The sequence below is a fragment of the Pimephales promelas genome, chromosome 14 (assembly GCF_988280905.1).
Source record: "Pimephales promelas chromosome 14, fPimPro1.hap1.1, whole genome shotgun sequence".
NCBI classification, from domain to species: Eukaryota; Metazoa; Chordata; class Actinopteri; order Cypriniformes; family Leuciscidae; genus Pimephales; species Pimephales promelas.
In genome coordinates, this window is record NC_142782.1 from 8,709,153 (window position 1) to 8,734,636 (window position 25,484).

Consider the following 25,484-nt stretch of genomic DNA (forward strand, 5'->3'; position numbering starts at 1 on the left):
GCATAGCTGATGTTCATAATGATTTCCATTACACGGGAGTAGGTGTTAAAAAAAACACAATCTCACAAACTCTCCGCAACCCAACCTTACGCGCCGACCCGTTTGACTAAGGCTGTCGAGCCCCACTGTCGCGGAAATGCGTTTCAGTGGCAACAGTTCCGTATGGCATACCACCTACCGCAAAAACACAATATCTGCCCAACCACCCATCATTCACACAATACACACAGGAAAGTAATGACTGTAAATACCATGCAACCTATACAAATAACCTACAGACTCTTCAAGTATTATAGAATTAAATGCATTCGATCTGATTCAACAGAGGAATAAAAGTTAAGCATTATGTGAATGCTTGGCTAAAGAGATGCGTCTTTAGTCTAGTTTCAAAGTGTGACAGTGAGTCAGAGCCTCGAACCATATCGGGAAGGCTATTACAGAGTTTTGGAGCTAAATGCGAGAACGCCTTCCCTCCTTTAGTGGACTTCGATATCCTAGTGAATGACCAGAAGCCTCGAATTTAGTGATCTTAATTCGGGTTGGGTTGTAGGGCGATAGAAGGTCCGTTAATTACATAGGAGCTAAACCATTTAGGGCTTTATAGGTCAGTAGCAGTACTTTGTAATTGATACGGAACTTAACCCTTGTGCTGCATTAGATTTTTAACACAGTTGAGTGCATTAAGGGCCAAAAATGGCCACATATTAAACATTGCCTAAAATATTATATAGTATTATTATTTTCCACTTTTACCACGTTAAATCTTTTAACCAGCATCAGTCCTCATCATAACTACCAAAAATGTGTTCAATTTCAGGATTTTAACCCTTTAATTGGCTTTATGCACAGCTGCACTACTTCCTGAACTTAAGCCAGCTCCCTTGTTTCCTGTCTGCCATTATTGGACAAATTGATTAGTTCAGGTGTGCCTGACCTCAGTAGTCACGGCAACAATAATCAGACACACCTGAATTAATCAAGCTTGGCCAATAATGCCAGACAGGAAACAAGTGAGCTGGCTTAAGTTCAGGAAGTAGTGCAGCTGTGCATAAAGTCAACTCAAGGGGGTAATCCATCGACCGGAAGTTGAAGCCTCGCGGGAGCTGACATCTTGTAGCAGAACTTCACTTGCGTTAGCATTCCCATTGACTCCCATTCATTTTGGCGTCACTTTGACAGCTAATAACTTTACATCTGAGGCGTTTGAAGACCCCATTTGTCCTTTATTTATTTCTAAAGAAACACGACAATATATAAATGGCTCCATTACCTTGTAGCTTATGTTATGGCCCTGTAGAAGCAGTTTTAGTGAAAGTAGGCTAACGATTGCATCATACCCACGCGACTCTCTGTCGCACAGTAGAGAGATTACCGTATGGACATGAGAAGAAGCTCGCGCGCAATCGGGGAAACGTGGAGGCAAAATTACAAAATAATTAATCAGAATACCTAGCAAAGTTGTCTCCTTCTCCTAGCTCATGGACAGCTCCTATTCACACTCTCTGCCTCTGCATGTTTCGGAAGGGAATGATTCAGATTTCTCATGCCACAGCAGACAGACGGGTCACTCACGTCCCACTACGTAGTCAAGCTCTGTTTGAGTCTGCGCGTCAGTGACGGAAGTGCTAAAAAATCGCCAAAAACGGGCTTCAATCGTCTCAATGGAGTTCCAATGAGATCGCTCTGTCCATTTCTTTTACTGTCTATGAGTCAACTGGCTTGTTACTTCCGGTTTCTGGACTGGCTGCAGTAACACGACTCTGTCCATGCGGGGGCGCTCACGGTCGAGTGCAGAATGAATGGGAGTCAATGGGGTTTCACCAGAAATCCACTTTTCGCAGGATGTAATTTTTTGTAAGTAATTTGAAAGTTGCATTCAAAAGGGAGGGCATACACTCAAGATAATACACTCAGCTGGAAATTGCATTTTTAAGTCCACTTATCTGTTCTAAAAATCTGTTAAAAAATGTGATGACATCACACAATAGCAGAATGCTAGCGTGTTCCGGCCAACAATGGCCTAACCTGTAAGACATCGAAAGGACATAAGTATTTGTTCATTCGACTTTTGGCTTATAATCTATATTGAACTTGCGGAATCAACAATAAAAGCTATGTTGATTTAACGACAAGCAGGTGAAAGAGACACATTTAGACGTTTAGCCCCATAGACTCCCATTCATTCTGCACTCGCCCGCGATCACCTCCAGTGGAATTCTAATGGAACTGTAACCAAGATGATGCACAATAGGGCTAATAGGAAGTGCCAAGGCTCTCCGTTAGACGGGCTCTGACACAAGTCACCTCTCGATGCATCCTCGGTAAACGGGGCGGATCAAGAACACATCCGGGGATTTGAAGTGGACTTGGCTAGATGCGAACTTTGAATTGGAACAGAGCCTGTCTAACGGAGAGCCTTGGCACTTCCTATTAGCCCCATTGTGCATCACCTTGGTTGCAGTTCCATTAGAATTCCACTGGAGGTGATCGCGGGCGAGTGCAGAATGAATGGGACCCTTACCAAAATAAAGTATACTTCAAGTTTATTTAACTAAGTATACTTAAGTAACGTTCAAGTATTTTTCACAAGTATACTGTACATACTAAGTATACTAAGATCAAAGTACTAGTAGCATACTTGTAAGTGTACTAATTTAATACTTCTTGGGACTAAATTGTGCCACTTTTTAGTATATAAAAGTATACTTTTAAGTATACTTAAAGTGTAAGAGTGGTAAACTTTGAGTTCACAACTAGTTTACTTCAAAGTTTTATTTTGTACTGCAGTTATACTACAAGTAAACTTATAGATATACTTCTAGTTTACTAGTTATATACTTCTAGCCTGGATTTTTAGTTTATACTTGTAAGTGTACTAATTTAATACTTCTTGGGACTAAATTGGCCCACTTTTTAGTATATAAAAGTATACTTTTAACTATACTTAAAGTGTAAGAGTGGTAAACTTTGAGTTCACAACTAGTTTACTTCAAAGTTTTATTTTGTACTGCAGTTATACAAGTGAACTTATAGATATACTTCTAGTTTACTAGTTACAGTCGTGCTCAGAATTAATGGCACCCCTGGTAAATATGATGAGAAAAATAATTCTGCATTGTTTATCCTTTTGATCTTCCATTCAAAAAATTGGCAAAATTCTAACCTTTCATTGAAGCAAAAGAATTGAAAGTGGGGGTAAATCACACTATGAAATAAATGTTTTTCTCCAAAACACTCTGGCCATAATTATTGGCACCCTGTTATTAAAACCTTTTTGCAACCTCAGATCTGTAAACTTTTGCCAAAATAACAGATCTGAGTCTTCTCCTATAATGCCTGATGAGTTTGGAGAACACCTGACCAGAGATCAGAGACCATTCCTCCATACAGACTCTCTCCAGATCCTGCAGATTCCCAGATCCATGTTGGTGCTTCATCTCTTCAGTTCACTCCACTCATCAGGTCAGGGTCTGGGACGGTCATGGCAGAAGCTTCATTTTGTGCTCCGTAACTAATTTTTGTGTTGATTTTTGTTTTGGATCGTTGTCCTGATGGAAAATCCAACCACGGCCCATTATAAGATTTCTAGCAGAAGGCGTCAGGTTTTTATTTTTTATCTTTTTGTATTTGATAGAATCCATAATACCATGTATCGGAACAAGATGTCCAGGACCTCCAGCAAATAAATATTGTCCAGATGGTCAAAATGGGGATTTTCAATTCTTTAGCTATTTTCTTACATCCACTTTCTATTTTGTAAAGCTCAACAATCTTTTGATGCACATCAGAACCATGTTCTTTGGTTTTATTCATTGTGATGATGGATGATTCAGGTAATTTGACCTTTGTGCTTCCTCATATTTAAACTCCTTAAAACAAGAAGTCATAGCTGGACAATTTCATGTTCCTAGTCACCCTGATTTGCTTAAAAAATAATAAGCTTATATATAAGCCTAAATATTAATGGGAATGTACTTCAGAGATATTTTTCTCATAAATAAATTCTAGGGGTGCCAACAATTATGGCCAGAGTGTTTTGGAGAAAAACATTTATTTCATAGTGTGATTTACCCCCACTTTCAATTCTTTAGCTTCAATGAAAGGTTAGAATTTTGCCAATATTTTGAATGGAAGATCAAAAGGATAAACAATGCAGAATTATTTTTTACAGCCAGTTTTTATCATATTTACCAGGGGTGCCATTAATTCTGAGCACGACTGTATATACTTCTAGCCTGGATTTTTAGTTTATGAAAGTACACTTTTAAGTATACTACTACTTTAATAGTTTTTATACTATAAGTGTACTTGTAAGTTTTCTTTCAGTGAACTTAACATCATACTTATAGTTTACTATTTATATATTATTTTTTGCGCTGTGTACTAGGTTACTACTTACATATTACTTGAAATATACCTTTTACTGTACTTTATGTACACTTGATGTTAACTCACTCTACCAGTGGACTACAAATATAAATATTCACAAGACAAACTCAGGAGTCAAAATCAAAAAGTCATTACTTTATAAATCAAAGTTTTCAAACAAATATTGTTTTGGATGCCCAGTTCAAACAAAGGACAACACAGTACAAACACATACATAACTACCCACAAACAGGTTGTACTTCTTTAGTTTCTGCATTTAAAGTATACTACTAAGTTTCCAATTAGCTTATAGTATTTATGCTTGAAATAAACAATTTACTGTACTTTAAGCATGCAGACTTTGATGTTAACTTGCATGTGAAAATTACTTAATAAGGTTAAAAGAGTAAACACAAGTACAAGCCAAGTACACTTAAACTTTCAGTATTTAGAAATAATAAATTTACAGTATTTAGAAAGAATACTTTCTTACAGAAAGGTTACCCCCTGTAAGAAAGTGGTGAAACCCCATTGACTCCCATTCATTCTGCACTCGACCGCCCCCGCATGGACAGAGACGCGTTACTGCAGCCAGTCCAGAACCCGGAAGTAACCAGCTGGTGCCAACAGAACCCGTCTAGTGCCAATTCTCTTCAATTTGGAACAGTACTTGGGCAGCGACTGATGACGTTTCACAAGTCCACAAGAACACAAGTACAGACAAGAACGCATATTGAGAAACGGCTATTCTCTGGTCGTAGTGCTTGGATGTAAACTGCTGTTTCCGTCCGAGCGAATGGTTGGTTAGACGGAAGTGACGTCACTTATTTTTTGTGTCCGCCTCTCTGTATTTGCAGTTTCACGAGTGCAACACATCTACTGCTAAACCCTTAACACAAGTAAGAAATATTGCATTTTTAAAATACATGAATCCTTTTTAATGTTCTGTTTAATATTACGTAAACGGTTAACAGTCACTGGTGCTATATGATGATTGTAGGTTAGCACCTTTGGCTAACCACTAAGTTATGCGTCCTGTTATTGTGTTCTTCCATTATTCTATATTACACACGCGTCTCTTATTTTCATCTGAGCATGCTTTAATAATAGCAATATGACGTGCTATACAGTCGAGATTGTGCAGCCTAGCTTTGTGGTAAAAGATCTGGGCTAGGAGCTGTGAGATTGTAGGGTAAATCTTTTATCAGGATACCTAATTTGGGGTATTGATTCACTTAAAATTGTAAGTTCTTGTGACTAATGTGTCTGTTTATTAATGAAATGGGGACAGGCTTTGTAGTGGTGAAAATCTGAGCTGTTAACCGAAAGACTGTTGGTTCAAACCCTACAAGAGATTAATTACTTTTACTGTAGACAGCATTCTGTACTTTTATATACTTTAACTAATTGAATTGACACATTTTTCATAAAGGGATACTGAATGCCACATATATGTTCAATTGAATGCTTTTTTATTTCCTGGAAGTTGTAAAAGCTTCTTAATTTCCAAAGTACTGTCTCAGACAGCACTGCTTATCCTGGGCATCAAAATATTTCTTCACTTTTATATCATTATATTTTTTATATTATTACTTTAATGTTAGTTCACTTTTTTATTTCTTTACAGTAAAATGAATTACTTTAGAATTACTGTAGACATTGGCATACTGTACTTTTATATACTTTATCTAATTGAATTCACAAATTTTTCATAAAGGGATACTGAATGTCAAATATAATTATGTTCAATGGAATGCTTTTTATTTCCTGGAAGTTGTAAAAGCTTTTTAATTTCCGAAGTACAGTCTCAGACAGCACTGCTTTCCCTGGAAATCAAAATATTTCTTCACTTTAGTTTCTACAGTCACAATAACACAGTTGTTTCTGATATGTTGTTTGAATTACAGGTAGATCTACTGATAGCTGCATCCCAGTCGCCAGCATGTCTGGCACTGCCACAGTTCTGCAGCAGTTTGTGAGTGGTCTTAAGAGTCGCAATGAAGACACGCGTGCCAAATCTGCCAAAGACCTCCAACACTATGTCACTACAGAACTAAGAGAGGTAAACTTTGATCTATTTACATAATTAAACTTCATCAGCAGACTCAGAAGCCTAGATTTGAAGGAAATATTAAAGAAATATTCTATATAAAAGCGCTATATAAATAAATGTGACTTGACTTGACTTGACTATATATTTTTACTAAATGTAATATCTAGGTACCACATCTGTGACAGAAAACAGAGAGATTGCAGAGCATCTACAAAGGCCAGTGGTCATGAGTCATGCACATGCAGTTATGCTTTCATAAGTGTATTTACTGTAAATATGTTTCCTTTCTTGTTTGTTTAAACACACTGAAGGAAGAATAATTGCATGTGCATGAGTCATGACCACTGGCCTTTGTAGATGCTCTGCAAGATCCACTAACAGGAATACTGCCTGTAACAAATAGTACTACTTTAAAAGGATGATTTCGATTTTACAGCTTACATGGCTCAACGCTAAGGATTTTCTAAGGCCACTAGTGTTAGTGGTTCAGATTTTTTACTCACTCTGCCTATATTTTCACTGACCCCACTGCAAAAAAGTTGTTTTCATTGTTTTTAACACATGTAACTTCATATTCTAATAAATAATGTTGTTTATGACACCAACATTTTACATACTGGTGAAACTTCACAATTCTAATTTCAATAACTATATATATATGAAGAGTTCAGATGCAAAAGCCTCTAAATGCCATTTGAAATTTTCTCCTTTAATGATGATTTTTATCAAACTTGTACATTTAAGTTCAGTAATTTCACTTAAATAACAATTAATAGGTAATTATCATTGCCATTTAAGGGAAATTACTGAACTTAAATATACAAGTTTGATAAAAATCATCATTAAAGAAGAAAATTTCAAATGGCATTTAGAGGCTTTTGCATCTGAAATCTTCATATATATATATATATATATGATGTAATAACTAACAATAATAACTAACAGCAACCGAACTAATATCAAGTTCAAACATTATTAAAGACAAACAATCAGTAATAAATAAACAAATCAGAAGCAATAGTACAAATAAATACAATAGAACAGAGACACAAATAAAATAAACAGTGTTTTTTAGGTAGGTACAAGAGTAGTATTCAGGAATAAATTAAATAAAGTAATCAAATGTAAAATAAAAGCAAAGTCTTGCATATTATTCACTACATAAATTAAATATAGATTCATTCTTATTAAAGCTACAATAGTTTAGTCAAGAGCAAGGGCACACTGGCCATCTGGAGCACCGGGAGTTTTTCCAGTGAGCCGCTGGACAATATGAGCCGACCTGTTGCTATGTAAATGTATAAAGATGGAATAATAGTACATTTATGTATAATTCTGTCGGCCCAGGTGAATACCCTCGCCAATGTCAAAATGTTTGACATGGCCAATGAAATCAAACCAAAGAAGGCGGGTTTACTGTTCACAGAAGTCGAGTCCGAGCAGTAGTTCCAGCACGGGCGCTTTTTAACGCTTGAAGAATGAGAGAGAAGATGTAAGGAGCTGAACATGACAATGAATGCAGCAATATTTGCCAACTGTTTAAGATAAATTGAGATCATCACTATTTTATACTTTATCCAATTGTATATAATTATTAAATAAATAATTAATAAATTAAAACCTTGGATAAGTTTAAGCTGATATTTAGGGACGTAGCCTGCATCTGTAACATAATATTGTCAATGAAGTATTAAAAAATACACAAACAAAAATGATAACAATACAATGAACTATAACTGTATAAAAACAGTCAAGTATTAAATGCAGTTAAATGTCAAAATAACGCCAATATCATATATTATATACTATGAGTTGTGTGGGGTGGGGGTTGTGGTAGATTTTTCCCCTACACACCTGACTTAAGCCTGTTTTATGCTTCTGCGTCGAATCGACGGCGTACCCCCGCAGACCTCTCTGCGTCGACGCGAACCCCTCTCCAACCCCTCCGCCGTAGCTCGACGTGCACCTCCAAAAATTTGTAACTACGCGTCGAGGTGACGCAGACAGCAAGGGCTTTGATTGGTAAGATTATACATCAATTCAGGAGTGTAGCTTTTCTGGTTTCCTTTTAAACATTTGCACCCTCGTACTGATAATTATAATACTCTTATAAAGATAGTAAATAAAGAATTAAACCTAAATAAACTGTTGTTTTTTATTTCATTGATAATATATATGTCTATAACTGTTATTCCTTTCTTTCTTTTTTGCTCACAATAAACTTCAATCAATCAAAAAATCAACGTTTGTTTTGAAACACAGTTTGTTGTTTATTTTCAATACAATGTTCACGGTTAACTTACATCATTGATAATACAGTAGCCTACTACCAAGTCTGCCACGGGACACATTATCCTGCCATAGCACAGTTCCATGTGGATACTGAAAAAAAATCCTTCAAGTCATTCCGAACAGCTATCGTTATGGCAGCTCGGGTGGAACCTTTCTTTTACTGTCTATGGGTGGAACGGGCCCTGGACATCCGTGTTTATTCTGTGGGGATAAAGTTTGTGTCGTCTTGTTATTCAACGTCGATTAGCTCCAGCTGGCAGCTGCAACAACATTTTGGTCTTTCGCTCGTGGCGCACGGAACCAAAGAGATTCGCGAACCACACACCCCCTAGCGTTCTGGCGGTGAAATGCACCACGAAGCACCACAACCTCACGCAGAAGCATAAAACGGCCACGACGCCGTAGCAGTGACGACGTAGCTACGCCGTGGAGTTGACGCAGAAGCATAATGAGGCCTTTAGGTTGAACCTGGTTGAAACCTGAGGTTGAGGTTACACCTGAACTAGTCTCAGCCTCAGACGTCACGCCCACGGAACGTTGGCTAAAGCCGACAGTCTGAAGGTCTGGCTACGCGAGACTACACCTGAACCTCCTTGACACTTGAAAATGTTATACTCGGTTGAGTTACCTCTGAATGATTTTACACAATCTAACCCTGCCTAAGAGTCTCACAAAGAGTCAAATGACGTCTCGCCCCTTATTGAACACTATCACTTGCAGTGTCGTGCCTGAACGCATTCATATTTTGGCTGAACGTGAACTGAACGATCTGGCAACACCAGCCAACAGTGTCGCACCACGGCCGCCATTGACAAAGCAGCGAGCGAGGAGGCGTCGTATGATCATTTAAACAGGTTATGACGAGGTCGGTGAGGATGGGAAAAATCTTATATTTCTGGGCAATCTTTGCCTGTCGATAAAATAATTGTTGTCTGTTGTTGTAAATGGGCTGTGGCAATAATAATAATTTTTTTAAAAAGAAGCTCGCAACATATGGAAAAACTATGGAACTAGTTCATTTTTTGAAGTATGAACTATGAACTGAACTAGTTCGTTTTAAAATTTGTGAACTGAACTTTGAACTAGTTCATGTAGAAAGTGAACTTTCCCAACACTGATCACTTGGGAGTAAGGTCTCTAGTGTTTCGCGAAATAACTTGTTCCATTAACTAGCTTACTTCCTGTGCAGGAATAATCGACAAACAGATTTCAGCAAATGTCCTCTAAATGCTTAAATCACGTCCGGGAGTTCTCAACATTTCCTCAGAGAACTTCCCCCAAGAAGAAGCATTAAGCATGACCGGAAGATCTCAGACAAATCCCATTGAGAATCCCACCAGTAAAACACAAAAACAAATGAATATGGAATATGGCCGTTGAGAATTGTTTTTTTTAAATCGACCACATTTTAAAAAACATTTTATTTTTTTGCCCAACCCTAATGGGAGTATATCTAAATTCTTCTCACGATTCATTAATCTCGATAGCTGTAATAGTAAATACGTATAATAGCTGTAGTAAAAGTATTCGAGAGATTTTCACATATAATACGTAGCTATTTCATATGCAAGCATGCTAGCTAATCACAGCAGTGGCCGGTTACACTGAAGCCCACGTCAGACACGCCCCTTCAAACAACGTTTAAATTAGAGGATAAAATCAGGCTTGGAAAAATGTCTTTTATTTCTATAATATAAATTAATAAAAATAACCCTATTTCATGGGACCTTTAACAGTAGCATTCACATTAATTAAATAATCAAATGTAAAAAAACTGCATAGTCTTCACTCTATAAATTAACTATACACTGATTCTTGATAATATATTACAGTTATTCAGTCAAGCAGTGGGTAATTTTCTTTTGTTGTTTGATTAACAATAATGACACAGATAGCAACAATGTGTCAGCATTGTCAACAGGTTTGTTAGGCTGCTGTCACTTAATTCAGACCTGCACGGAGCAAATAATCTGATACATACACGATTTCTTTCTCAATTGTTTACGTTCACAAGATTTTAGAAGTGTAACGGTTCAAATTTCTCATGGTTCGGTTTGTATCACGGTTTTAGAATCACGGTTTCAGAATCACGGTTTCTGTACGGTTCGGGATGTGCTATGTTCAGGGGGTTAAAAAGGACTACTGTCAAATAAAAATAAGAACAAATAATCAAACTAAAAGCAATAGCTCAAATAAATACAATTGAGCAAAGATACAAATAAAATAACCTGTGCTTTTCAGGTATGTAACAGTTTTCAGGTACAGACATTTAATAAGTAACCAAATGTAAAATAAAAGTGCACTGTAAATTAAATAAAGATTAATGCTTATTAAAGTTGCGAAAGCTATTCAGTCAAGAGCAGTGAGTGATTTCCTTGTCTTTTGTTGTTTAATTTAACATTAAAAACACACAGCAGGAATATTGTCTTTCTCAACTGTTTTCTTAAGACGTACTTGCCAAGACGGGCATATTGACATCATTGTTGTGTGAATTTGTCTGTTTTTTTTTTATATATTTGTGCGTAATTTCCCTGTGCGCTCTTTTTTATTGTGCGATTTGTGCGCGTGCAAATCTTCTCATAGTGCGTGCATTCTCTTTTGCACTTTCTTGTGCTTGAATGTTTAAATTGACACGCAATTGAGTTTAATTTAAGCATTGATAGAAACATGCTGATCTGGATGCATGAAATATAGGCATATGAATAATTTTTTTATGTTATCGGCCCGATAAGACAATTTGGGACATATATTCTTGCTTGAAATATGATTGAAATCACTTTGAAAAAAGAAAATACAGTTACTTAAGTGTAACATGTCCAGCGCTTGTCTGGCATTTAGGCTACATACAATTGTAATGAGAATGTTATAATTGTGTGCTTGGGACGTGGCTTTTAATAGTGCGATTTTTGTTTTTGGAATTAGGCTTTCAAAATGTATATAAAATTTGTATCCAGATTTATCGTCCAATATATCGGTTATCGACTTTCAAATGTAAGTAATTATTGGTATCGGCCAAAATTTTTATATTGGTGCATCCCTACCGTTCAGGTCTCACCTGCTCTCACGCCAAGTGATGATGGCTTAAACATCTTAAACGTTTTGTTTTGTCTGTTTTTGATCATATCTGTTGTAACTAGGGTTGGGAATCGAAAACCAAAGACTTGCATGCTGTTTTATGTGCTGCACACAGATCCAAAGCTCGCTCACAGAAAAAGTGATTTTAAACCATTCAAGTGTGAGACGACTCACAAGTTGTTTCATGTGCCGCACACACATCCAAAACGTGCGTACAGAAAAAGGGATTTTAATGTGATTTTAAACCATTCAAGCGCGAGACGGCTCACACTGTTCTCAGTGCTGCGGGCATGTGTAACTATATTGGACTCTTAAAGTGACAGCAGCTGTCTCTATAATAACACTAATCAAACAACAAAAGACAAAAAGAAAATTCACTCATTCTTGACTGAATAACTTTTATATGTGTAATGTATATTTTATTTATGAAATGCAAATTTGTTTGTTCTTTTTCTTGAAATTTATATTAGTTAGGCTATTGTTTTTCTATGTTTTTTTTTTAAACCACAAGCAAAAGTTCCTTGCGTAAGTGTTATTTAGTCTGTTTATTTTTGTTTATGATATTCAGCTACAAATAAAAGTTTTGCAATAAGACTAAGGGCCCTATTTTAATGATCTAAAATGCAAAGCGCAAGTAACTTTGTGGGCGGATCTCGGGGCTGTTGCTATTTAACCGGCGGGATAAATGTCTCTTGTGCTCTACGCAAATCTAAAAGGGGTTGGTCTGAAGTAGCTTCATTATTCATCGGTGTGGTTTAGGCGTAATGGGAAACAAACCAATAAGAGTGTTATATCACATTCCCTTTAAGAGCATGATGAACGAGGTGCGCTTGTTCCGTGGCGCAATACTATTATAACAGTGCATTTACCAGGCGTGCTTCAGAATTGGTTCACAGCCGAGGAGATCGATGTTCTTGTCAGGGCCGTAAAAGAAAGAGAAGTGACATTGGGAATGGGACAAACCCACCCAAATTAGCTTCGGTTAAACATGCATATAATAATTTGGGTAAATGTGTAAGCTTTATGCCTATTTTTCCCATCGTCATGGACACAACAATGATTTCCCTTATGTTTTAATATTTTTCCTTATAATAATGTATCATTTGCAAAAAGTAAAACGCATCTGTGTAGATGAGAGAATCATCTACAGTGTATGCACGTTGTTCACACTCTGTATTATGGCCAAGCATGAGGGCTTAAAATTGTATCTGAATGTACGGGCAAGGCGCCACTGACCAGAAAAAAACCTATTCTAAAGTCAGTGGCGCGTTGCGTGTACATTCAAATGCAATTGTTTTCTGGAACTGCAAAATAGCACCAGGGTTTGTTTGCATGGGAACACGCCTCCTTTTTTGCTCTGAACCACCCACGGAGCGCAAGTTCATTCCCTAGTTTGCCGGCTTGCGTCTGTAGAGGGAAAAGTCCGCTTTGCACGGGTGCAAAATACGAATTATACATGCGTCGGTGTACAAAGTCAATTGCGCTGGATGCAAGATAGGGCCCTAAATGTGAATATGTTTTAATTTTTTTATTTTACCTAATTGGAATCGAAATTAGGAATCGATAAGTAGAATTGAAATTGGAATCGTTAAAATTTAAACAATACCCAACCCTAGTTGTAACATATTGGTAAACCAGAATGCCTATCAATTGACTGCAGCATCTATTATCGACCTCTAAAGCCAATGTTTGTATTGTCTTTTCAGTGCTTTTTCTGTGACTAATGTAATGTTTTAGAATTTCCTTAATTTGTGGGCTTTTCTTAGTAAATATTAACATACAGTTATTTGCAATTGATTAATTGAGCACATCATGTACAGTATATAAGTAGAGCATTTTTGAGGTGTGTTTAGGGTGTACTCACACTTGGTGATCGGAACTGTACCCGAGCACCCAATTTGACACCCAAGGTCCATTTTGTCCTGGCCTGCTTGAAGAGATGGGCTAATGAATACATGAAGTGTTCTAACTGTGCCGGAGCATTGAACAGCTACTATTTGTGTGTGCTCTACTGTAATCATTACAACAAACAAAGTTTCATCTTAATGACGTATGCATGCTCAGGCCCGGAACATTAAGTGCAATGTGAGTGCAGGCCTGTGGGAAAGGGGGTACAATAATGTGCTTGAGCACAGTACAACTGTGCCAAATGTGAGTACGTCCTTGCTTTAAAGTATACGAATATTAGGAAAAGTCATGTTTTGTGTTCTGTTTTTACTTCTGACTCAAGCTGAGCCAAGACGAAGCCACTACTTTCTATGATGAGCTGAACCACCACATATTCGAGTTGGTTTCCAGCTCAGATGTGAATGAGAAAAAAGGCGGTATCCTTGCCATAGGTGAGTATGAATCAAATGAAAATCACTCTCTACTTCATATTTTTTATTTTTAATAAAATAATGGAACATGTTAACTTATGTTTCCATTTTGTCAGATTGAACTAATTTCGCTTTGAAAGTAACTCGCCATTGCATTGCTTGGTTTGAAGTGATGTTATTGTGTAATGGCTTTCTCTACAGTGAGTTTGATTGGTGTGGAGGGGGGAAATGCAACCCGTATCAGCCGATTTGCGAACTACCTACGGAATCTGCTTCCCTCCAGTGACTCAGTGGTCATGGAGATGGCCTCTAAGGCCATGGGTCACCTGTCCATGGCAGGAGACACCTTCACTGCAGAGTATGTGGAGTTTGAGGTGAAGAGAGCTCTCGAATGGTTGGGAGCAGACAGGAATGAAGGAAGACGTCATGCAGCGGTGCGTAGAGACACTTAACTGCATCATATTATATAATAACAGCGAATTTCAGTCTATTTGAAGCTCTTAACCTGGTATACCCTGACATTTTCTTTTTAAATGGAACAGTTTATTGAACCTGTTTGGAAATTATTGGAAATTAACCTGTTGAATATATACAGTATATATATATATATATATATATATATATATATAAAGCATAATTAATTTTTGTTGATTTTCATAATTTATATATAGTTTGCATAACTTTTTAATAGGGCTGCATGATTAATCACAATTTCCATGTAATTGCACTTTAAACCGATATGGCTAATCGTGATTTTGAAATTGCAAAGGCTGCGATTGTTTTTTTTTTTATGTGTAGCTTGTCATTGATGTATGGCTCTGTAAACGCTGCTCCATCTGAAAGCCCTGTGAGTCACTTATAACATGCATTTGAAAAAGCAACACACGTCAATTATCTTTTCATGAAGCATTTTAACATGAAAATCATTTTTGAACCTGACATTTAATAACATGCTTTACTCCAAACTCACTTCATAACGACAGTTATGAAGCATTCTTTAGTTAGATGATGTGGCTTTCTTACACAGAATAAGGCAGTTGCGTATTTATAAGTAATTTAAAAGCATTTATTTAAATAAAATTTTATGATAATTCAGCTACAGCGATGATGCCCGATAGGGATTTCCTGGAATGATATGTTGCGGTTTCGTTGCAATTAATCGTGCAGCCCTACTTTTTTACTTGCTAGCCACTGTGGCTAGTGGTTTTCCAAAGTTACTGGCCACTCAGAATTTTCACTGGCCACTATTTTGAGATCCATACCATGGGAAAAAACATGGGGCCATATATAGATATTTGTAATATTATCCAAATTTTAATTTGGCAGCAGATATATTAGGCTGCTGTCACTTTAAGACCTGGCACACAGATTCATTATACTGTTACACATGTATTTTCTTTCTCTGCTGTTTATGTTCATTCAAAACAGAACTGACTGTATTTACGTGAATACTTGCCAAAACCAGCATTTTTTTTTACATTATTTTGTGTATATTTGACTTAAAGCACAATAAGCAGCAAAATAATACTCAATTTAGTACTGAGAGACGGCTTTGTGTCAGCAAAATGATGCACAATATGCGCAATCCCACACCAAAATTCAATGTAAAATTCGACCAGCCAAAGTGGCTAATAGGAGTGACAATGTTACCTGCCACTGCTGAAATCCACCTGCTTTTAGCGGGTTGGCTGGTGTTAAAGCAACATCAAGTAACTTTTCCTCTGCGGTTGCCATACAGTTTGGAAGCGGAATTGTCCATTACTGCTGTCGCAAATAATTTAGCCTACCGCATCCTACTGTTGCACGCATGCACATGCTCTCTGTATCCAGCACCGGCTTTCAAAAGCTACCCGGCTGTGCATTTCACCATGCCATGACTTGATGAACCACTGAAACGATTTTGAAAATATATTCACATTGCCAAAAATAAGATTAAATTCTGATAGCTTGTAATGTAAAACAATGAGATCTTTATAACAGTATAGTAGACAACATGAAAGCCATTGACATATCAGTTGTCACTCTATTTCTCACAATAATTTGTCTTAGTAAGATGATATTTAAATGCTTAGTGTTATGATTTAAAGCTATGTAGTTTTTATTGTGGGCTGCAAACATGTAATGCAATGCAATACAATGATGATTTAGAGATGTACAAACAAACATTCCTCGAATGCTTGATCTTTCATAGTTGATATTCACATTTTACATTATTTAAAAAAAAGTATTTTATAGATAGTCATGTAAACTTAAGTTGGATCAGATTATTGTGTACATCTTGAAATTGAACAATAAAAAAGTTATTCTTACATAAACTTACATAAACATAAAATATAATATTATAGAGATTTCACAGCAAAAATATGTCTGTACCACAACCTGTAGTGGGTCATTTTAAAATTATACTAAAAGGCTTAACTTGCTAAAAATGATAAACTACCACATCAGACAACAGAAAGCATTGTGGTTTGTGGTTTTCAGCAGTTTTGATCATGTTGATAATTTATAGGCCATAGAAATTTCCGTATCAAATATGATACAGTAGACTAAAAGTAGTATTTTTCCTAGGATTATTTTAGATTAATGCCACTGATATGTTGCAATACAAACTTTATATCAGAATCTCTTCAATTTTATTGGTTATTTTTGTCTCAGTCTATGTGATCTCATCTCAGTGACCACTGTGTTACTCCACTGACCCCACTGTCTTTTTGTTTCAGGTGCTGGTTTTGCGAGAGCTCGCTGTTAGCGCACCTACATTCTTCTTCCAGCAGGTGCAACCATTCTTTGATAACATTTTCTATGCTGTGTGGGACTCCAAACAGGCCATTCGTGAGGGAGCAGTATCTGCACTCAGAGCCTGTCTGATCCTCACCACACAGAGAGAGACCAAAGAGATGCAGAAACCACAGTGGTACAAGGTCAGAATCATCACAGCTTTAACTGTTTTCAAATATGTTTGCATGAATGCTATGGGTGTATCATGGGCGCTCACACATTCTATGTGTTTTGTTGTCTTTAACAGCAAACATTTGAGGAAGCTGAGAAGGGTTTTGATGAAACTCTGGCTAAAGAGAAAGGCATGAATAAGGATGACCGTGTGCATGGAGCTCTACTCATTCTCAATGAACTAGTGCGAATAAGTAGTATGGAGGGAGAGGTATGACACTGCTATGGACAGTATGACACATGATTACCTCAAGTTACACGGCAATGTTTGTTTCTGTTTGTTCATTTAACTTTTGTTCACAGTTTTTGCTTGCTTTGTTTATTTTTGTTTCTTTGTATTTTTCTTTTTGTTTGATCTTTCACTCATTTGGCATTATTCATTGCTTCAATGTTTTTACTTATTTGATTAATGATTTTGGTTCTTTTATTCCTGAAGCGTATGAGAGAAGAGATGGAAGAGATCACGCAGCAGCAGATGGTTCATGATAAGTACTGTAAGGAGTTGATGGGTTTCAGCACTAAGCCTCGGCACATCACACCCTTCACCAGCTTTCAGTCAGTGCAGCCACAGCAGTCCAATGCTCTGCTGGGGCTGCTGGGATATAGCACACCACAGGGCTTTCTAAGTTTTGGAGCTGCACCTGTTCCCTCTAAAAGCACGCTGGTGGAGAGCCGGTACTGCAGAGAACTGATGGAGGAGCGTTTTGACCAGGTGATTGTATTGATTACTGTATTGAAGAGGAAATTATTGTTTTGGAAGAGACTGTAGCATTTTTATCTTCTATAGCTTTTTTTCTTCAAAATTCTTCTTTATTATTATATTTTTTTAGGGCTGTTAACGCATTAATTTATGTGATTACTTTTTTTCCAGTTTAACACGTTAAAATATTTAACGCAATTAAAGCAGCATCCATTCATTTTTATCATTCTTTGGGTTGCATTGCATTATTTGATCCCACTTTTATTCATGCAAATGCTTTTTAAACCATTCAAGCGCGACAAGACAAAAGAGAATGCACTGCCTGTGAATGTCCTGTTTGTGACACACACAAGACGCACAGAAAGACGTGCCAGTATCGTGTGCACAGACAGCATGCCAGAATACAGTTCTCTTTCGCAGCTTGAACGAACAATAACACACAATTATGCCAAAATATCAGTTTTGTAACATAAGAGCAGTCTTAAATTAGTTAAAGTCTTAAATGAATGTAAAGAGTTGTGAGAGAATGATACGTGTGTCACTGCTCTTGACTAAATAACTTTTGTAGGTGAACTCTTGAAAAAAATTTCAAACAAACTGAAATGGTCTTTGCACACTTTTGAGGCTATATATATATATATATATATATATATATATATATATACACAAGTATATATATATATAAAAGTGCACAAAAAGGGTAGTTTGAATTTTTAGTTTGTTTGAAATTTCTTTGATGTTCCTTAAATTACAGTTTTTGCAGTGTCCTTTTCTAACTGAATGGTTCTTGAGTTCAGAAAAACCGCAGAAAATATATTTTTGTTTATATTTGTTGTTTATATTTGATTTCCTTTAAATTTAAGAAAATATACAATTTTTATTATGTCCTCAAAAGTTCTGTAAACTGTTATTTATCGTTTAGTCTAACTAGTGATATAATAAGCAAAGTACATGTGTGCCAATGATTGAATAAATGTATAGGCTAGAATCAATACCCTCGAATCAAATGGTCATATAGAATTCCTAAATTTTCTCAAAAATAAATAAATAAATTCAAAAAAGGGTGATTGTCTAACTCACTTGGTACAATCTCAATCACAATGTATTTAAAGATTAAATTTTTTTTCAGAAATGTTTTGATTTGTCAAATTTGAGCTAATATATGAATCAGAAATGATCTATATTGTCTAAATGATTTTCAGTTTCTGAACTTTTCGCATTTATAATAGAATTTTATGTTGCAATTGTTTCTGAATAGTGTTATGATGAATGGAACAAACTGCACAAATGTTATGACATTATGGCTCTGCTGTTGTATCAGGTGTGCCGTTGGGTGCTGAAATACAGGACCAGTAAGAATCCACTAATCCAGATGACTATCCTAAACCTTCTGCCTCGACTCGCTGCCTTCCAGCCTCACATTTTTACTGGTAACCCACCAACTGATTTTTGATATCAATAATTAAATGTCTTTCTAATTCAATGACACTTTATTTTTAACAAAGCTTATTTTTTTAATATATTGTGGTGCTACTGTGCATATTACAATAATACTATAGTTTGGCTTTACTTTTTTTTGATTGACTATATGTATTTTTTTCTTCTACCCTCAGATCAGTATTTGCAGGACACTATGGGACACCTGCTGGGCTGCCTGAAAAAAGAAAAGGAACGGACGGCAGCATTTCAAGCATTGGGTCTGCTGGTGGTGGCTGTGAGGGCCGAAATTCAGCCCTTCCTCACCAAGATCCTGGAGATTATTAAAGCTGCACTGCCACCTAAAGACTTTGCACACAAGTAAGAATCTGAAACCATCCAAGTCCAAACTTTCTTTAGTACGCAGCTCCGATCCAAGCCAAAAAAATGAAAGCAATAAGAGGGCACACAGTGATTATTAAGCAGGTGAACCATACAGCTTCAAATTATGTATTGTTTGTTTAAAGATTATGGCAATGTTATGATCCATGCTAAATTATTTATTTATATATAAAAAAAATTGCAATCGGCTATTGATCAGTTTATTTCTTTTATTCATGTACAGCATTTTCACTTGACAGCTTGTACCATAGACAAAAGTAATGAAGCCACTATCATAGTGTTTTATTACAACTGTTAGTACAACCAAGAGTCAGATACTCTGATTTATTATTTGCTTTTTTTTTGTTGCTAATTTGCTAGCATTGTTTGCTATGTTCGGTTGCCGGCTGTATTTATAATTTTCAGAATGGGGGGCGTATTTATTCTAGAGAGCATTTTGTATTTCCCTGGAAGCAAAAGACTAAATTTTAACAAGTACAAAATCTGATAACATTTCATTTCGTCAACTTCTAGGAGTACAACTTTTAGTAATATTAAGTTAGTGAGTTTGCTGTCCAATGTTTATTATTGCCAGGCAACATGATCAGAGTTATATATAAAATAATATAAAATAATATATAATATAATATAAAATTATATATATGTTAAATCATGACTTTGAACCTACAAACACATCTCTCCAAATGTACTAGTGTTGTTACTGTTTAACTAAACACATTGTCTTTTCTTTTCTTTTTCTCCTGTGTTGTAATCTTTTAGGAGACAGAAGACTATGCAGGTGGATGCTACTGTGTTTACTTGTATAAGTATGCTGTCCAGAGCTATGGGGCCTAGCATCCAACAGGATGTCAAAGAACTTCTGGAGCCAATGTTAGCAGTTGGTCTCAGGTACTGTACAAGTCAAACTACATTGAGTTAGTGTTTTATTAAATTTTTTTCTTAGTTATTATTATTATTATTAATAAAACTACTTGACATAAATGCAGTTGATTGTGCAAAAACGTTATGCTTGGATTCTACATCAGAAGTCTGCTACCCGACCCGAGCCCTACGTGTCCCGGAGAACTCAGAGCTTTCAGGCTGGGTTTGGGTTAATGTTTCATGAATAACTTCGCTTCCAAGTCTGGTTTGGGCTTGTAACTAAGAAAAACTATATGAAGAGTTCAGATGCAAAAGCCTCTAAATGCCATTTGAAATTTTCTTCTAAAATGATCATTTTTATCAAGCTTGTATATTTAAGTTCAGTAATTTCACTTGAATGGCAATGAAGATTACCTATTAATTGTCATTTAAGTGAAATTACTGAACTTAAATATACAAGCTTGATAAAAATTGTCATTTTAGAAGAAAATTTCAAATGGCATTTAGAGGCTTTTGCATCTGAACTCTTCATATGTAGTTAAGGCTTGAGTTCCGTCTACTGTGACCGAAAGATATATATATATATATATATATATATATATATATATATATATATATATACAGTATATATATATATATATATATATATATATATATACAGACCTGCCAACCCATACGCATTTTGTGTAGCGGATATGCATTTTGACCTCAAAGTGTGCTGGTACGATTTGTCACTTTAAACTACGCAAAAACCTGGTGACGCCTCTGTGCACACGCAGTCCTCAAATTAAGCAACAGCAAAATAAGCAGAGTTTGACCAATCATAGTGCTGGGTTCATTCATTCCCAAAATAGCAAGCGGGTGTGTTTGAAAAGAGCATCACAGTCCCGCCCACAGCCGGTGCCGGAAGTAAAAATTCAATACAATTTCTCCATTGACAGTTGGCCATTAAAACGTAACCATCCATGGTAGACTTAAAACCAGCTACGGCTGTACTAAGTGATTGTATATGCTCATATAAATGCCAAAAGTTCATGGGGCACTAACCTTGATTTAAGATAAATGCCTTTTATTCGCGATGTATTGGATAAGTACTTCATTACCCACAATCCTGAACAATCCCACAGTGATGCATCTGATTGGTGGAAGTCGTGTAATGGGTCTGAAATATACATATAAGCTTCAGTAAATCGAGGAAAAGGAGTTTCCCTGCACATTCACTATATTAAAAATGGCTTACTATGGCTTAGTGATTATGAAAGTTCTGTGATTTGTGAATCAATTTATTTATATTTATTAATTCTCTGTGTTGAGAAACGAAGCCTGCATGTGTTACGTTATTGTGTTGGAAACAACTAAATTAGGCCTACCTAATTATGTTACTTATTTATTTTGTATGAACTAGCACGTTAGTTACTTATGGATTAAAAAGTAGCATTGTATCAGAACTGCACAAGCCCGAGCACTGATGCGCGCACACAGAGAGAAGATAATTGTAAAACCAAAATTGACGGACTAAGTTTAAATTTTATTCTTGGTTGTGTTTTTTTTCTGTCAAACTGTCAGAAATCATTTTTGTATTATCCATCCATGTTTTTAAAATTTGTTAAATTATGTATTTTTTACTATTAAAGGTCCCGTTCTTCATGCTTTTTTGAAGCTTTGATTGTGTTTACAGTGTGCAATAAAACGTGTTCATGTTTCGCGTGTAAAAAAACACAGTATTTTTCACACAATTTACTTACCGGTATCTGTATACGGCTGTTTTCACTGTCCAAAAAACGGCCCGATGACTTCCTTGTTCTATGAAGTCCCTCCTTCAGAAAAACGTAACGAGTTCTGATTGTGCCAGTGGTTCCTGTGTTGTGATTCGACAGCAGCTTATCGCATGTTACCCGGAAAGGTCACGCCTCTTACCATAAATTGGAGATGCATGCGCATCTGAAGTGCTTCTTCTCCGTGGGAGCGCAACAAGACCACGCCCCCTTTTTTGTATTCTTCTGGGCGGAGATTGGTTAAAAAACTGTTCTAGTTACGTCATTAAAAAATGAAATGGAGGGATGTAGTCCAAACAGGCCGTTCGCTGTATGCTTTGAAAGGGTACTTCTGTTAAATAAAATCTCGCTAGGCATTGACCTTTGAGCTTTATAATTTTACAGGTATTATTTATGCTCTAACAGCAACATTACACACTAACTAAAGTTTGGAAAATGGAATCGCGAAGAACGGGACCTTTAACACAGCCTCATGTCGGATTTGTCTAAAAATGTACAATGTTCAAATGCAAAGACAGGACGTCACAAATTAAAACCCTTTTTTTGTGGTATTTAGTATCATATTTGGTTATTGCCATGAAAAAATAAATTAAGTATTTTTTTATTTTTGTCATAATTTTTTGAGACAATGCAAGACGCACACAAACAAACCCTCACTGATACTACTCAAAAATAATTTCAAGGTTGGCAGGTCTGTGTGTATGTATATATATATATATATATATATATATATAATATTAATTTATATAATAACAGAACTGTTTTAAGCGTGTACTCTCGTAGGCTGACAGGTGAGCTTAGGAAAAGCACAAAATTATACATAAATCTCTAGAATTACTATGCAATAATGTGTGTGTGAATTGAATGAGTGTAAACTAAGCGCAGTGGAAATCAAATAGCTGCGCTACCGTCTCTCAGAAATCAGAGCTTTGTCAAGAGTAGGCCTTCTATCAATAAAATATTGCAATATAAACATTTTCTACTATTTGATATGTATATTTAAATGTTTTAAACCTTTGGATATGATATGATAGACAATATTATGATACACAAATGAGTGAAAACTATGAATGAAATGAGCATGTGCTTTCAGAAGTCAAATAGCCTTTTTTCTCTTGCGTCTCTCAGAAATCAACTTTGTCAAAAGGCTGCTATCGACCAGAACTACATGCACTACATGCATAAATACATACACATTTTCTACTGTTTGATATATGTATTTAAATGTTTAAATCATTGTACGATATGATAAATAAATGAGTTCAAACTATATACATGAAAGAAAGTGCCATAGGTAGTCAAATGTAGCCGTGTTGCCGTCTCTGTGCGTCTCTACCACTTGAAGTTTCTATTATGTTTTAAACCTTGTACGATATGATCTTGTTGTTTCAACCAATTAAAGCTACAGCGAGATTTCGGGTTCAGTCTTAAACTTTAACACTACCGTTCAGGTCTGGGTCGGGTCAAACAGGTTCGGGTCCTGTGCAGACCTCAAATCTACATGCCAGAAGATTCAGACATAATTTCCTGTCATCTGTCTGATTCTATCCCTCTCTTCTCTTTAGTCCTGCTCTCACCGCAGTACTTTACGACCTGAGCAGGCAGATCCCACAGCTGAAGAAGGACATTCAGGACGGTCTGCTAAAGATGCTTTCACTTGTGCTCATGCATAAGCCTCTGCGTCACCCAGGTATGCCCAAGGGCCTGGCATACCAGTTAGCATCACCCAGCCTGACCAACATCCCTGAAGCTAGTGATGTGGGCAGCATCACCCTGGCACTGCGTACTCTTGGCAGCTTTGAATTTGAAGGTACTAGACACTTTAGATGACACTTTAGGTTAAAATGTCATTTTCTTTTCAGTTTATTTATACATTTTGCCAAAAAAATCTACTATTAATTATGTACTTTCATTAATAGTGTCTTAAAAGGCACATATGGGTCAAGGGCAGAGATATTTTTTTGCTGACCAATGTCCTGCAAAGTTTTACTACAACCTTATCCCCACACACCAGCCTGAAAGTTTCTAGTAACCTGGACTAAGTCACCTTTTTTATTTAGTGCTTTATACAATACAGATTGTTTCAAAGCAGCTTTATAGTGATAACAGGGAAATGATTCAATGATGCACACAGTTCATTTCGGCTGTACAGCAGCTCTAAAAGAAAATACTGTCATTGTTCAGCTGAAGTCAGTGTTGATTTACTTCCAGTGTAAAGATCATTAATTATTTAATTAGTTAATGTCATCTTTAAAGTACTTTTGCAGAAAATAGTTATGTCATCGTCCAGCTCAGTTTAGATCTCTTCCAATAGTGTCGGTTCAGTCAAATCAATAATATTGTTGAATATTAAGTGACCCCAACTATGCAAGCCAGAGGGGACAGTGGCAAGGAACCCAAATTTCATCAGGTGAAAGAATGGGGAAAATAAACCTTGAGAGAACCAGACTCAGTCTGGGGGCCAGTTGTCATCTAGCCAAAGAGCAAACACAGTGTGATTATGCTTACTTACTTGCTTACTTGTAGTGTTAATTTTACCAGCCATTTTTAAATTTAGTTTCAGTTTTAGTCCAGTTTCAGCATCGCTTGTTAGTTTTTATCACATTTAGTCGACATCATCCCATTTTTATTTAGTCTAGTTTTAGTCGACTATAAGTCGAGCATTTTAGTCTTTATTTTAGTCCAAGAAAACATAATTTTATTCGTTTAGTTTTAGTCAAAAAAAAAAACTGTCAACATTTTAGTCTAGTTTTAGTCAGGACATCATTTTAACCTTTTACTTTTTTGTCAGCAGATAATATTTAACATTTCCTAAAATTATTTCACATTTCAACATTTTCTCTCATCTTTTTGATAAAAAAACACAATTTTAAGGAACACATGCAGACATGGAAGATGTTCTGACAATATTTGCATATTTATTTTGAACATTGTTAAGGTTCAAAGACACAAACACAAATGCTTGCATTAAAACAAATAAAATACACCTGACAAAGGAAACAAATAAATAAAATAAAGTGTATTATGAACTTAACACAAGTGCTGGCTGTTTAAAGCTAGTTCACATAGAATAATAAAATAAATAGATTTGAGGTCAATGTTGTGAAAAAAAAAAACTCCAACTGATACAACAAAAGTGCTTTCCTGCCAGCTAGTTCACATGGTATATAAAGGTACAGTATTTAAGGTGAAACAAGGCATAGATTGCTAGAACGTATGAAATCTTTTTAACTAATCTTTTTAAAGCGTCTGTCTGCTTTAATCAAATGTAACTG

General features: G+C 36.1%; 1 protein-coding gene across 1 annotated transcript in view; it reads left to right on the forward strand.

The window, feature by feature from the left end:
• The first annotated feature begins 5,028 nt into the window (after positions 1–5,028).
• Positions 5,029–25,484, forward strand: part of mtor (mechanistic target of rapamycin kinase) — a 277,311-nt gene continuing 256,855 nt past the window's right edge. The window contains exons 1-11 of the mRNA XM_039678643.2: positions 5,029–5,267; positions 6,276–6,430; positions 14,019–14,127; positions 14,308–14,540; positions 16,827–17,027; positions 17,132–17,266; positions 17,492–17,767; positions 19,077–19,185; positions 19,369–19,552; positions 20,333–20,461; positions 23,775–24,019. Of these exons, the coding sequence (XP_039534577.1) occupies positions 6,311–6,430; positions 14,019–14,127; positions 14,308–14,540; positions 16,827–17,027; positions 17,132–17,266; positions 17,492–17,767; positions 19,077–19,185; positions 19,369–19,552; positions 20,333–20,461; positions 23,775–24,019 (1,741 nt within the window). The 5' untranslated portion in view covers positions 5,029–5,267; positions 6,276–6,310. The remainder of the gene's footprint in view (positions 5,268–6,275; positions 6,431–14,018; positions 14,128–14,307; positions 14,541–16,826; positions 17,028–17,131; positions 17,267–17,491; positions 17,768–19,076; positions 19,186–19,368; positions 19,553–20,332; positions 20,462–23,774; positions 24,020–25,484) is intronic.